General features: G+C 49.4%; 1 protein-coding gene across 1 annotated transcript in view; it reads right to left on the bottom strand.

Annotated features, from left to right (window-relative positions):
- Positions 1-216: 216 nt before the first annotated feature.
- The window catches only part of LOC148518149 (uncharacterized), a 90842-nt gene continuing 75019 nt past the window's right edge, over positions 217-16039 (bottom strand). The window contains exons 11-16 of the mRNA XM_088477471.1: positions 15500-15552; positions 12253-12374; positions 9251-9306; positions 9042-9152; positions 3506-3599; positions 217-234 (exon numbers count right to left, since the gene is read on the bottom strand). Coding sequence (XP_088333597.1) covers positions 3508-3599; positions 9042-9152; positions 9251-9306; positions 12253-12374; positions 15500-15552 — 434 coding nt within the window. The 3' untranslated portion in view covers positions 217-234; positions 3506-3507. The remainder of the gene's footprint in view (positions 235-3505; positions 3600-9041; positions 9153-9250; positions 9307-12252; positions 12375-15499; positions 15553-16039) is intronic.

The following is a 16039-nucleotide window of genomic DNA, read 5'->3' as shown; positions in this document are numbered from 1 at the left end:
ATAGTGTTTTAGGTGTAGAACCATGAGGGATGTTGGCTTGTAAACTGTGGGCTAAATCCTTTTCTAATTCCGGACCTGACCTGTAATACGCTCGTATGTCAAATTTCACTATCTTGGCTTGTAAACTGTGGATTTGTATAGAAAGACAGAAGGACACATTTTCATTTATATAGATAGATAGACACTAATTTCAAACTATTTGATTTTCTGACTCTGGTTCAGGCGTCTTCTTCCCTGGGAAAACAGAAAGGGCATCAGTGGTTTTGCTGTTTGTTCCATGTCATTTGGATACACGTAAGATTAAAGTTTGTCTAACGGGGTCTCCTAACCTGGACCCTCATTATCCTAGAGAGTCTCTGCTGGCGCCAGTAATAGCCATGTCTCCTGGACTGGCACCTTATTGAAGTCTGAATGAATATACCACTCAGTACAGAGCATAAACCAACCGGACTATACTAGCCCTAGCAACCATCCAATCAGGTTTATCCACACATCGTAACATGTATTCGTATAACCTCTTCAGAGTATAAGTCCTGTAAGTGTTGTGGCAGTAGGGGAACCCCAGCCCTGTAAGTGTTGTGGCAGTAGGGGGAATCCCAGCCCTGTAAGTGCTGTGGCAGTAGGGGGAACCCCAGCCCTGTAAGTGTTGTGGCAGTAGGGGGAACCCCAGCCCTGTAAGTGCTGTGGCAGTAGGGGGAACCCCAGCCCTGTAAGTGCTGTGGCAGTAGGGGGAACCCCAGCCCTGTAAGTGCTGTGGCAGTAGGGGGAACCCCAGCCCTGTAAGTGTTGTGGCAGTAGGGGGAACCCCAGCCCTGTAAGTGTTGTGGCAGTAGGGGAACCCCAGCCCTGTAAGTGTTGTGGCAGTAGGGGAACCCCAGCCCTGTAAGTGTTGTGGCAGTAGGGGGAACCCCAGCCCTGTAAGTGCTGTGGCAGTAGGGGGAACCCCAGCCCTGTAAGTGTTGTGGCAGTAGGGGGAACCCCAGCCCTGTAAGTGCTGTGGCAGTAGGGGGAACCCCAGCCCTGTAAGTGCTGTGGCAGTAGGGGGAACCCCAGCCCTGTAAGTGCTGTGGCAGTAGGGGGAGCCCCAGCCCTGTAAGTGTTGTGGCAGTAGGGGGAGCCCCAGCCCTGTAAGTGTTGTGGCAGTAGGGGGAACCCCAGCCCTGTAAGTGTTGTGGCAGTAGGGGGAACCCCAGCCCTGTAAGTGTTGTGGCAGTAGGGGGAACCCCAGCCCTGTAAGTGTTGTGGCAGTAGGGGGAACCCCAGCCCTGTAAGTTGTGGCAGTAGGCAGGGGTGTATCTAGGGATCCAAGCGCCCCTGGCAATGTAATGTATTGGCGCCCCGCCACCCCCCTTATGCAGTGCCCCCAGTAGTAATCCCCCCTATGCTGCATTGCCCCCAGTAGTAGCCCCCGTATACAGTGCCCGCAGTAGTAATCCCCCCTATGCTGCATTGCCCCCAGTAGTAGCCCCTCCTATACAGTGCCAACAGTAATAGACCCCAGTAATAGTCCCCTATACATTGCCCCCAGTAATTGTACCCAGTAGTAGTCCCCCCTATACAGTGCCCCCAGTAGTAGTCCCCCCTATACATTGCCCCAGTAGTAGCCCCCTAAACAGTGCCCCCAGTAGGTCCCCTATACAGTGCCCCCAGTTGTAGACCCCCTATACAGTGCCCCCAGTAGTGGTCACCCCTATACAGTGCTCCTAGTAATGCCCCCCCATAAATTGCCCCCAGTAGTGGCCACCCCCTATTTCAGTGCCCCCCCTGTAATGCCAGGCTTACACACACAAAGAACGGAAAAAAAATTCTACTTTCCTGATTCCCGCTCCTGACGCGACTGCCGCTGTCCGAGTCCCGGCCCGCTCTTCTGCTGCAGGGAGAGACATCATGACGTATGACGTCTCTTCCGTCACATGCTGCGGGGGGAGCCGGAACACGGAGCTCATTAGTGAGCTCCAGCCGGCTCCCTCTGCGGACGACGCAGCAGCTAATGAGAGTCTGTATGACTCTCATTAGCTGGCTGCTACTAAAAACACACAGCCACCGCAGGCGGCTGTCTGTTTGTAAACTGTGTAGGGCAGAACGCTCTCACTGCGGTCTGCCCTACACTTGTGGGGCCGAAGGACTTGTCCACCCCTTGGCTACTGGTGGCACTGTCGGGCGGCGCCCTCCCTTTGGTCGGCGCCCCTGGCGAGTGCCATCCTGGCCAATGGGTAGATACGCCCCTGGCAGTAGGGGGAGCCCCAGCCCTGTAAGTGTTGTGGCAGTAGGGGGAGCCCCAGCCCTGTAAGTGTTGTGGCAGTAGGGGGAACCCCAGCCCTGTAAGTGTTGTGGCGGTAGGGGGAGCCCCAGCCCTGTAAGTGTTGTGGCAGTAGGGGGAGCCCCAGCCCTGTAAGTGTTGTGGCAGTAGGGGAACCCCAGCCCTGTAAGTGTTGTGGCAGTAGGGGAACCCCAGCCCTGTAAGTGTTGTGGCAGTAGGGGGAATCCCAGCCCTGTAAGTGCTGTGGCAGTAGGGGGAACCCCAGCCCTGTAAGTGTTGTGGCAGTAGGGGGAACCCCAGCCCTGTAAGTGCTGTGGCAGTAGGGGGAACCCCAGCCCTGTAAGTGCTGTGGCAGTAGGGGGAACCCCAGCCCTGTAAGTGCTGTGGCAGTAGGGGGAACCCCAGCCCTGTAAGTGCTGTGGCAGTAGGGGGAACCCCAGCCCTGTAAGTGTTGTGGCAGTAGGGGGAACCCCAGCCCTGTAAGTGTTGTGGCAGTAGGGGGAATCCCAGCCCTGTAAGTGCTGTGGCAGTAGGGGGAACCCCAGCCCTGTAAGTGTTGTGGCAGTAGGGGGAGCCCCAGCCCTGTAAGTGTTGTGGCAGTAGGGGGAACCCCAGCCCTGTAAGTGTTGTGGCGGTAGGGGGAGCCCCAGCCCTGTAAGTGTTGTGGCAGTAGGGGGAACCCCAGCCCTGTAAGTGTTGTGGCGGTAAGGGGAACCCCAGCCCTGTAAATGTTGTGGCGGTAAGGGGAACCCCAGCCCTGTAAGTGTTGTGGCGGTAGGGGGAACCCCAGCCCTGTAAGTGTTGTGGCGGTAGGGGGAACCCCAGCCCTGTAAGTGTTGTGGCGGTAGGGGGAACCCCAGCCCTGTAAGTGTTGTGGCGGTAGGGGGAACCCCAGCCCTGTAAGTGTTGTGGCGGTAGGGGGAGCCCCAGCCCTGTAAGTGTTGTGGCGGTAGGGGGAGCCCCAGCCCTGTAAGTGTTGTGGCGGTAGGGGGAGCCCCAGCCCTGTAAGTGTTGTGGCAGTAGGGGGAACCCCAGCCCTGTAAATGTTGTGGCGGTAAGGGGAACCCCAGCCCTGTAAGTGTTGTGGCGGTAGGGGGAACCCCAGCCCTGTAAGTGTTGTGGCGGTAGGGGGAACCCCAGCCCTGTAAGTGCTGTGGCAGTAATTTCCTATACTGCAGACTTGTACTGACAATATTGGGATAATATTTATTATGTTTGTATCTATATATGGAGGTTCTTTCTCACCTTTATTTCTTAGTATATATTACTGGGAGATTGGCACAGGAGGCCACTTTCTTAAATCTTTCAATCTGTGTAGCATCTGCATTTCCCGATTTAGCTAGAAAAATAGATGTAATTATCCAGTTACCAATCAATAATAAACAGAGGTTCTGTGACTAAATATATATCTCAGCTGAACCATTGCCAGCATGGTACATATTGTATATACAGGCTTTCTCACTGGTTAGTGTTCTAATGTCCCTGACTGATCTCCGTTACCCGTGGTACAAGTTACTGCCGCTGTGAGAGGCAAAGCGACCAACGTTCACACATAATTATAACTTACTGAGCGGGGCACTAAAGGAAGCCAATACAGCACTGTACTCTTATCTGTGAGACCAGATGCCGCGTCCTAACTAAATCATCATTATAATCTGACCGGGACACAGGGAGGTAATGGTTGGTGCCTGGACTTGGCAATCTGTCTAACCTGGCACCTGCCAGAGGAGCCGGTGTGTTGGAGAGTATCAGGGTGGATCCGGGCTGTGGCTAGGCTGGGCGTCACAGTCTAAGGCAAGCCCCCTCACCTAGGGGTATATTTACTAAAGTGCAGGTTTATAGAAGAGTTGTTGCCCATAGCAACCAATCACATTCTACTTATGTATCTAGCACCTTCTAGAAGATAATCGCTAGAATCTGTTTGGTTACTATGGGCAACTTCTCCACTTCTATAAACCCACACTTTAGTAAATATATCCCCTACTGTTAATAGGACACCCATGGTGAATAATAGTTAGCCCCCACTCCTGTAACAGGTTGGCAGGGGCACCAATAGATAGACCTAATTGCTTGATGCCCAGTAATTGATCTGTTTACCAAGAGTGGGTGTAGCAAAACATTCTAATGGGACTATAGGCATATGCCTAACTTTGGCTGCTGGCCTTATATCACTTTAGCTTGTATATTAGTGATAGTCTGTAGGGGAAATTTAATAGCCTGCAATTCCGGCGCCTATGCCTGTTCTTTGAAAGCGGCAGGTCATTTAAAAGGCAAAACCAGGTTGTTTTTGCTTTTTAAATGATTTCTGCTTTAAGAAAATAAAATAAAATCAGGCGGCCTTTCTGGAATTGCTCCTGTTCCTATCTCGCAGGCTGTTATATTCCCTGCGCCCTACGTATTTATACATATTTTTACAATGGAAGTGGAGTTACATATTTGTATTTTTCTTTAAGCATAGTCACATATTAGGATTATTTATGTTTTTGAATTAAAAATGTATAATTAAGATAGAACTTGCTCAACACTTGTGTAAATTTCAGTATGATCTCTTCAATTTTGCGCATCCTTAGAAACCAATCACTCTTGTGACATTGTTCCATATTCCATAACAATTTGTAGCACTGCAGCTTGCCATAGGGTCATTTAACCATAGATGGTGTAATGGTTAGCGTTACTGCCTCACAACAATGAGGTCATGGGTTCAATTCCCATCATGGCCCTAACTGTGTGGAGTTTGTATATTCTCCCTGTGCTTGCGTGGGTTTCCTCCGGGTACTCCGGTTTCCTCCCGCACTCCAAAAATATACTGGTAGGTTAATTGGTTCCCCATAAAAATGAACACGTGTGTGCGCATGTGGTAGGGATTATAGAGTGTAAGCTCCACTGGGGCAGGGACTGATGTGAATGAACAAATATTCTCTCTGTAAAGCGCTGCGGAATATGTGTACACTATATAAATAACTGGTAATAATAATATGGCAGTATGCAAAAGTCCACTAAAGCTTAATGTTACATTATACAGTATACCTGTAGCAGCACAAATGTGCAGGGCAAGATAGTACCTTTTGTGTAAGGACTAATTTAGTTTATGATGTTGCCCAGATCTTAGGGCTTCCTGCTGCCCTCATTTCCCGCCGTATATTATGTTACTGCCCCTGTCCTCACTAAAAAAATATAAAGTTCACTCCTGAAATACTCTGTGCTGCAGAAGACCCTGCTCTTCCCACTATATAACTCTCGGGGGTCTAGTTACTAATACCTCTTTTCCACCAAAAACCCAGGTACGACCTGGGTTTTTGGACATGGTTCCAACCCTGGTCAGACCCATTTACACTACACCTTCGATCTGGGTCAGCCCTGCTAAACCTGTGATGTCATAAAAAGTGGGAGGTGAATGCCCCACAACCACCAATCAGCTCATTTTAGGCATGATCCAGGTCAGATAATCCGGGTTGCACCGTTTACACTGCACCATTACCCGGGTCCATCCTGGGTCCAACCCTGGTAGCTACCTGGGTTGGATTGCTGGGTCACTTGACCTGGGTTATTTTTCAGGGACCCTTTTACACTGAGCTGCGACCTGGGTAGACCCAGCAAAAACCCAAGTTTTTGCTCTGGTGTAAAAGGGGTATTAGTAAGCAGGAGACAGAGTGAAAAGTGATGAGGTGCCAGCCAATCAGCTCCCACCTGTCATTTTTCAAACACAGCCTGTGACATGGCAGTTAAGAAAGTGATAAGGTACCAGCCAATCAGCTCCTAACTGCCATGTCACAGGCTGTGTTTGAAAAACGACAGTTGGGAGCTGATTGGCTGGCACCTTATCACTTTCTTATCATTTTTCACCCTGTCTCCTAACACTGCTTAGTAAATAGACCCCCTTGTCTGTGGCTGCCTGCTGCCTCCTTTCCCCCGCTCACATCATGTCATTGTCCCTGTCACATACAGCCCTGTCCTCACTAATGGTGGGTACTCACTATACAGATATACAGTGCCTTGCAAAAGTATTCAGCCCCCTTGGCTTTGTACCTTTTTTGTTACATTACAACCTGTCATTTATTTTTTTAATCTGCATTTTATGTGATGGATCTGCACAAAATAGTCTAATTTGGTGAAGTGAAATGAGAAAAAAATATATAAAAAAAGAATCTTTATAAATAAAATTCTGAAAATTGGCATGTGCATATGTAATCACCCCCTTTGCTATGAAGACCCTCAAAAGTTCTGGTGCAACCAATTACCTTCAGAAGTCACGATTAGTGATATGACGTCCACCTGTGTGAGATCTGAGTGTCACATCATCTGTCAGTATAAACACAACTTTTCTGAAAGGCCCCAGAGGCTGCAGCACCACTAAGCAAGAGGCATCGCACCATGAAGACCAAGGAGCTCTCCAAACAAGTCAGGGACAAAGTTGTTGAGAAGTACAATTCTGAGTGGGGTTATAAAAAAATATCCAAATCTTTGATGATTCCCCGGAGCACCATCAAATCCATCATCATCAAATGGAAAGAACATGGTACCACAACAAACCTGCCAAGAGAGGGCCGTCCACCAAAACTCACAGACCGGGAAAGGAGGGCATTAATCAGAGAGGCAGCACAGAGACCAAAGGTAACCCTGAAGGAGCTGCAGAGTTCCACAGCAGAGACTGGTGTATCTATGCATGTGATCACAATAAGCCGTACACTCCATAGAGCTGGGCTTTATGGAAGAGTGGCCAGAAAAAAGCCATCACTTAGTGATAAAAATAAGAAGATACGATTTGAGTTTGCTAAAAGGCATGTGGGTGACTCTCCAAATGTATGGAGGAAGGTGCTCTGGTCAGATGAGACTAAAATCAAACTTTTCGGCCACCAAGGAAAACGCTATGTCTGGTGCAAACCCAACACATCCCATCACCCCAAGAACACCATCCCCACAGTGACACATGGTGGTGGCAGCATCATGCTGTGGGGATGTTTTTCAGCAGCAGGGACTGGGAAACTGATTCAAGTCGAGGGAAAGATGGATGGTGCTAAATACAGGGATATTCTTGAGCAAAACCTGTTTCAGCCTGCCTGTGATTTGAGACTGGGACGGAGGTTCACCTTCCAGCAGGACAATGACCCGAAGCATACTGCTCAAACAACACTCGAGTGGTTTAAGGGGAAACATGTAAATGTGTTGGAATGGCCCAGCCCAGATCTCAATCCAATTGAGAATCTGTGGTCAGACTTGGAAGGTTGCTGTTCACAAGCGGAAACCATCCAACTTGAAGGAGCTGGAGCAGTTTTGCCTTGAGGATTGGGCAAAAATCCCAGGGGCAAGATATGGCAAGCTCATAGAGACGTATCCAAAGCGACTTGCAGCTGTAATTGCCGCAAAAGGTGGCTCCACAAAGTACTGACTTTAGAGGGGTGAATAGTTATGCACGCTGAAGTTTTCTGTTATGTTGTCCTAAATGTTGTTTGATTAAAAAAAAACACAACGTCACAGTTGTAGGCATGTTCTGTGAATGAAATGATGCACACCTTCACACAATCCATTTTAACTCCAGGTTGTGAGGCAACAAAACATGAAAAATGCAAAGGGGGGTGAATACTATTGCAAGGCACGGTATCTGCAGATGATGGTTGTTTGTACAGACTGAACAACCATCATCTGTGTCTGCACGCAGGTCCTGGCGACCAGGGGGCGTGTCCCGCCCCCCTCCTCGCGGCTGCCGCTGTGTGTATGGGCGGTGGACAGATAGGTCTGCAGACATATCTGTCCATCGGCTGTGCAGCACAGACAATGTGATATGTCGGTGAACGCCGGGTACACACTGCCCGACGGGCAGCAGATACATTGGCCGATCAATTGATCGGCCAATGTATGTGTCAGTGTGTACCCAGCTTAACGGTATGCAGTCGGGACGCCGGCGGACCTAATCCCGACAGCCGGCTTCCCGACTGTCATATCCCGGCGATGGTTACATGACCGGCGTCTACATCTAGACGCCTGTCATTTTACCAACGCTAGGAGACCGGCGCCTGGCATCCCGATCGAAGTGATGCCGGGGCGCCGCTGCGGGGGGGGGAGGGTTAGGTTTAGGGCTCCTGGGGGGACTTAGGGTTAGGCGCCCCCCCCCCCCGGGAGGTTAGAGTTAGGCTAGGGTGAGGGTTAGGAAACCCCGGGGGCGACTTAGGTTTAGGTGGTGGGGACGGGGGGATTAGGTTTAGGCGCTTAGAGGGGGGATTAGGGTTAGGCTAGGGGGGAAGGTTAGGGTTAGGCCCCCTAAAGGAGGGTTAGGGGGTTAGAAATAGGTTAGTGAATACTTACCTTCGACGATCGGGATTTCCTCCTCTGCCGGCCTCCTGGTGTCGGGATTCCAACTGCCAGGCAGGGGCCTGGCGGGAAACCATACTGATTCCAGCTTAACACATCACTCATCTCCTGATATACTCTGTGCTGCTGGGAACCCTGCTCCTCCTATATAACTCTATGGCTTCCTGCTGCCTCCATTCCCCTCCTCACATCATGGTGCTGCAGTAAACTTACACAGTGACATGAGTAAACGGGAAGGGCACAGCCTCCCACAAGTCCAGTACACTCACTGAAATACTTTGTGCCGCTGTGGACATTCCACTGATCTACTCTGGAAAGTATTAATGAAGCGAGATGATAACAGATCCTGCACAGTGCATTACATGAGGCTTATTGGAACATGCGGCATTCCCACTATTTGCTCTACTTCCCACATCACCTCCAATGTCACCGCAGTGCCCCTCACCCTACATATACCAGGTGTTATTCTACTTACAGAATAGGTTGAGCGAGTAATATTTTCCCCAGCTGCACTCGATGTGGATGTTAACCAACACGACTTCCTCGCCCACTTCATAAAACGTGACTGTCACTTTATCTGCCAGGTCTGGGGAGGGAACAAATGTTGAATCTGGTGTCTGATTGTGTTCCCGATTAGCACCAGGGAAGGACATGGGGGCCTCATACACATAGGTGACTTCATACCTGTGAGGACACTCAATGTATTTCCCGATAGTTTCACTGGGATTTCTGTACGAAACCTGATGGGAGAAGGAGCAAGATTGAGGAAGGAATAGTGGTTGGTGAAATAGGGTGACAACTAAACAAATCCTGGTATCGCCGCCCTAGTGGGTAATGCTGGGTATACACTGTGAGATCAAATGGAAACTTTTCCCCAATCCTCCCCTGTGGAGGAATGGGTAATGTCAGCGCGTTCTCTGCCAGATGCGGCCGACCAATTATCGGTTCTATCGGACATGTTGGACGATTTCAGCATGTCCGACAGATCGATAACTACTGATCGGTCGCGGTGATACGCTGTTGACTCATCGGCCCGATTGGATGATTATCGGTTGTCGGAACGATAACTGGACAGTGTATGCCCAGCATAAAGAACGCACAATGAAAAGGGGGGTATTCAATTAGCCCTGGGGTTACCCCGCAACTAATTGCTGGTAAAAAGAATTGCGGCGTGGGGATAGGCTAATCAATTAAATAGCCCGTTTCCTGTACAGAAAAATCGGGAATCATTGGGTTTCCGTGTAAACGACTGAATTAATAGGTTTTTTTTTACCCCGTGCGTGAACCTGATTTTGTGGTTTTTCCATGGACTTTAGCTTGCATGGGGTAATCTCCGCTTATTAAATAGCTCCGGCGTGGCAATTAGCCTCGGGGTTTGAATACTCCCCAAAGTGCTGTTTCTAATTTCTGTGTGAACACAATCTCCACAAACTGGCAAAAAGTGAAACAATATGAACCTGTAACTGCGTTGCCACCACTTCCGATATTGCGCCCCTTTCTGTTCCATAATTATGCACAACTAAGATAGGTTGCTCTTTGCATTGTCCCACCCATATAGGGGTATTTTATATATACTTCCTGGGATTGGAGCATTTTATTTATGCGCTTATTAAAGCCCTCCCAGTACATGGCCAGCGTGCGTACAGACGCAGCCGGTAATCTCAGACGTGTCTTTATTAGAACCTGCTCGGGGCTATTTATGGTTCCTCAGCAGCAGGTTGTGCTTGTGTATTATCCTGTCTTGTACCTTACCCCGATTGTCTCTGTGTTACCCAGACTTCAAACTTTTATATTGTTAGTAAAGACCTTCCTGCCTTACCCGTCCTTGTCCTATATATGGACTACGATTCCTGCCTTACCCGTCCTTGTCCTATATATGGACTACGATTCCTGCCTTACCCGTCCTTGTCCTATATATGGACTACGATCCCTGCCTTACCCGACCTTGTCCTATATATGGACTACGATCCCTGCTTTACCCGACCTTGTCCTATATATGGACTACGATCCCTGCTTTACCCGACCTTGTCCTATATATGGACTACGATCCCTGCTTTACCCGACCTTGTCCTATATATGGACTACGATTCCTGCTTTACCCGACCTTGTCCTATATATGGACTACGATCCCTGCTTTACCCGACCTTGTCCTATATATGGACTACGATTCCTGCCTTACCCGTCCTTGTCCTATATATGGACTACGATTCCTGCCTTACCCGTCCTTGTCCTATATATGGACTACGATCCCTGCTTTACCCGACCTTGTCCTATATATGGACTACGATTCCTGCCTTACCCGTCCTTGTCCTATATATGGACTACGATCCCTGCTTTACCCGACCTTGTCCTATATATGGACTACGATCCCTGCCTTACCCGACCTTGTCCTATATATGGACTACGATCCCTGCCTTACCCGTCCTTGTCCTATATATGGACTACGATTCCTGCCTTACCCGCCCTTGTCCTATATATGGACTACGATTCCTGCCTTACCCGACCTTATCCTATATATGGACTACGATTCCTGCCTTACCTGACCCTGTACTATATATGGACTACGATTCCTGCCTTACCCGTCCTTGTCCTATATATGGACTACGATTCCTGCCTTACCCGTCCTTGTCCTATATATGGACTACGATCCCTGCCTTACCCGTCCTTGTCCTATATATGGACTACGATCCCTGCTTTACCCGACCTTGTCCTATATATGGACTACGATCCCTGCTTTACCCGACCTTGTCCTATATATGGACTACGATCCCTGCTTTACCCGACCTTGTCCTATATATGGACTACGATCCCTGCTTTACCCGACCTTGTCCTATATATGGACTACGATCCCTGCTTTACCCGACCTTGTCCTATATATGGACTACGATTCCTGCTTTACCCGACCTTGTCCTATATATGGACTACGATCCCTGCTTTACCCGACCTTGTCCTATATATGGACTACGATTCCTGCCTTACCCGTCCTTGTCCTATATATGGACTACGATTCCTGCCTTACCCGTCCTTGTCCTATATATGGACTACGATCCCTGCTTTACCCGACCTTGTCCTATATATGGACTACGATTCCTGCCTTACCCGTCCTTGTCCTATATATGGACTACGATCCCTGCTTTACCCGACCTTGTCCTATATATGGACTACGATCCCTGCCTTACCCGACCTTGTCCTATATATGGACTACGATTCCTGCCTTACCCGACCTTGTCCTATATATGGACTACGATTCCTGCCTTACCCGACCTTATCCTATATATGGACTACGATTCCTGCCTTACCCGACCTTGTCCTATATATGGACTACGATTCCTGCCTTACCCGACCTTGTCCTATATATGGACTACGATTCCTGCCTTACCCAACCTTGTCCTATATATGGACTACGATTCCTGCCTTACCCGTCCCTGTCCTATATAAGGACTACGATTCCTGCCTTACCCGTCCCTGTCCTATATATGGACTACGATTCCTGCCTTACCCGACCTTGTCCTATATATGGACTACGATTCCTGCCTTACCCGACCTTATCCTATATATGGACTACGATTCCTGCCTTACCCGACCCTGTACTATATATGGACTACGATCCCTGCCTTACCCGACCTTGTCCTATATATGGACTACGATTCCGGCGTTGTCATTGCATTTTAGCTTTAATGCGTCACCTGAATGAATCTGTGAGATTGAGTTCTCCGTCTTGAACCTCAAATTGCACCCACTGTCCTTCCGATTCCTTACGAACGTCAAAATCAGTGGCAGATGCAACATAGTGCCAGCGACCAGCCAACTGGGGAGAGAGAAAGAGAATGGAAACCGTGTGAGATTCACACAGTGAGGGAAATAACAGAGAAACTGTTTGCCCTGATTTCCTACCCGCCACCATCTTTACTATCTATACCCCCCTATGCGGAATCCCTCAGGCTGCGGTTAAACATTTAGAATAAGGGTCACTCCATGTTAAGTGGACCAGGGGCCCCCACTAGACCATCTCTGATTTTGTTGAAATTTTGTATGAAGGTTGGTACATAAGTAGGACTAGCTTTGATAAAGCTTCAGGTCACAGTAGTGGAGATTTAGCCCTGGTAGTGGAGGTAGGTGAAATGGTCACTGACTTTGCGGTGCACAATCGGCAATGTTCAAGTCATTGCGTTGGCAGATCTATGAGGGCAAACGTTGTGAAAGTACTTTTTTTTGACAGTATGAGGCCAAAACATCCATCGTGTACATTTTTTTCTGGAATTCAGCTGCCCATCTCTCCAAAGGAAAACATTATATTAGTATGACATTTAGTATAGCTAACTATCCAAGTTGACACCGTCACATTCATAAAATAACAGACTTTGGCCCTGATTCAGACCCACTCGCGAGCGGCTGTCCGCTCGCAAGTGGGTCGATGTTCTGCACTAAGCATGCACACGACGGAGGGAGCTCCATCGTGCGCATGCGCCAGACGCGACGAGCGAAGGAAAGTCCTTCGCTCGTTGTGTCTGATCAAAGGGGGCGTGCTGTCGATGTTGATTGACAGCACGCCCCCTTTGGTGGGCATGCCGGGGGCGTGCCTCCCTGACGGGGGCGTTCCCACGGGAACGCCTCCCGTCAGAAGCTGGCCCACTGACATCACTAGTGATGTCAGTGGGAGTGATTTTGGATCTGATAGAGCCAAAATCACTCCGGAGCTTGCGGTTGAAAACCTCAACCGCAGGCTCCAGCTCGCAGTTTCGATGGTCACGACCATCGCGGCCATCAAAATGCACGCTCGTATAGGCTGTGGGTGGTGACCCACAGCTATACGAGCGTCCAGGAGGACGCTCCATTTTCATGGAGGGCAGCCCTCATTCAGAGCGTGCGCTCTGCTCAGAGCGTACGGCTCTGAATGAGGGCCTTTATCGTTAGTTAGTTCCTGTCATAATGTAATTTACAATTGCTCCATTACTAGTGCATACTGTGAGCTGAAACTTTACCAAAGCTAGTTCTACATACTGTATATACACAACCTTTCTGCAAAATTTCCACAAAATCGGAGATGGTCAAGTGGAGACGATTTTCAAAATTGGTCCACCAGACACAGTGACCCATAATGCTAGCTACACACTATACAATTATTGGGCCCATTTGCCAATAGTCATGTGATCGGCCTCATTTATAGTGTACGATCGTTTCAGCATTTCACCGGTCAAGACCAATCTCTGCCTCCATTTCCCGATATCGAGCATTCTTGATAATCTGCCCGTATTTCCTATGTTCTCCTGCATTTATGTCATCCTCCGTGTGGGCAGACATATGCAAAACGTGCAAAAAGTGTGGAGTGGTGGAAAACCGTTCGCTCCTAATAAACAATTGCATAACGTGTAGCACAGATATTGGGGCTTTCACTTTGCCGAAACTTTGCCCCATTTGTCGTCCCTAACAAAAAAATCGGGCCTGATTCAGACCCGGACGCTAAGCCGCGAACGAACGTAGCCAAAAGGGGCTGTATATGCAAATGCCACGATCACGCTATCTGGTGTAAGGATGCCAGTATAAAGACGCCCACCTTTCTCTCTTAGCACACGTTATCTCCAGGAAGTGCGTGATTAATCGGTGACCTCGAGAGCCATCGGAGCTGCTCGCAGCGCTTGAGGTAGACCCTACCCCACCTCAAGCACTGCGATCAGTGCTCTCTAAAATCCAACCAAGTGACGTGTACAATGACGCTTCCATGCTAATTATGCACATGCCTAAAACGCCGTTTAGACGCCCAGATACACCTGCGTTTGCACATCCACTCCTCCGTTCACAAGCACCTTCCCCTGTTACCACTCACAAACGGCGCTATCTGTCACTCATAGTAGTGTCCACTCTGTGTACTACAGGTGCACAATTCCCGTCCCGAGCACAGTGAGTGACTCGCACATATTGACGCATACGCAAACATGCGATTATCGGCCATAGTGTTCGTTCACGGCCTAGCGTCCGGGTCTGACTCAGGTCCAGTGTGTAACTAGCTTATGGTCACCCTGTCGCGCTTTTACTCTAGTTTGCAGCTGTACTACAGCCATCAGCGTGAACAGCAGGAAACTGATAAGGAAGAAGCAAAGCCCAGCAGTTTATAAACTGACTCCATAAATCCCTTTTCTGTGCCTAATGCTGACTACGCAGGCTGCAGGCCCTCGGCTGGTGTCAGGCAATTGGCAGCGATCGCTGATAACGAAACCACTGATTTAGGTCACATCGGTATCGGGCCTGCTGGTATAGTCTGCCAGGACGTGAATGCACATTATCATCATCATCCTGTGAGTGCCGTCGTCCCTGCCACCCTAACAGCCCCTCGTCATGCCAGATCTCATCAACTGCAGCCAGGGCAATGCTTGACGGTGCCAAAGTGGTTGGTCAAACCAACTCTAAGGTGGGTACTCACTAGCCGACCGCCTGATGCGAACGCTGATGGAGCCAACGATTGGTATATCAGGAGGTCAGTACACACTGTTGTCGTTCACCGGCACAATTGACCTTACCTGCATCGTTCTTCGTGTGTCGACCAGCGGGGCGGGCATAGCGAGTACAGACTAGACGATGTGCTCGATATGTCGGTCCGGTTCGCGAGATCGGACAACATATCGTCCGGTGTGTAACCAGCATTGGACGTACAAATGTTAAATTCATTTGAGTAAGACAAACAGGTGACAGTTATTCTGTCGGTTTGAGCAGCTAAATGGCGACATTGTATAGTATCTATAATCTTTTCCATGTGAATAGTGAATCTGAAAATGTCGCCATCAAACATAGCGTATGTCCCTTATGCAGAGCTCGATGTGCGTTATGGTCGGCAACAGCAGCTTTTTGCATTTAAGAATTAAATGATCGTGTCCCTTTCATAATATCAGCCATTTGTACCTTCCCCGCCCTCATAGCGCGCCCTGGCGTCTTCCTTACCTGTTCTACAGTCACATGTTCAACAGGATGAATGACGTCCTCACAGGGGAAAGCTGCAGAGATGCATAGAAAGGGTTATGGTCAGTGACTGTTACCCCCTTATACATCTCTAACCCACACCTCCCATCACATTAAGCTGAGGAAACGGGACAGGTATATTGGGACATGCTGCTTCCCCCAGGGTGTTGCTTACACTTTTTGGAGCAATAAGCCGCAGGGTGCATGGCCGGCTCGGGGAGGAGCCACCCCCTGTGCAGAGAGGGACTCCGCCTGTGTCCGAAAAGGGGGTGTGGCCCAATTACCATAAGCCACATCCCCTAAATGATGCTAATTGGGGCCGTACGCCTCCCATTTAACTTCAGGCTGGGGGCAAGCCCAGCACTCCTTCAGTAGCTGGGCTGCCCCCAGCCTTCTCCCTGCACTGAATGGATGCCATTCCTCTTCTCCAGCGGTGGGGGCTCATGGGTAGAACAGCGGGACAGTGCCACGAAAAACAGGACGGTCCCGTTGAAAATCGGGATGGTTGGGAGGGTACACAGC

The sequence above is a fragment of the Taudactylus pleione genome, unplaced genomic scaffold (genome assembly GCF_031769625.1).
Source record: "Taudactylus pleione unplaced genomic scaffold, aTauple2 ptg000201l, whole genome shotgun sequence".
Classification (NCBI taxonomy): domain Eukaryota; kingdom Metazoa; phylum Chordata; class Amphibia; order Anura; family Myobatrachidae; genus Taudactylus; species Taudactylus pleione.
The sequence above is the reverse complement of the archived record's forward strand: the minus strand, read 5'-3'. Positions and strand labels throughout refer to the sequence as shown.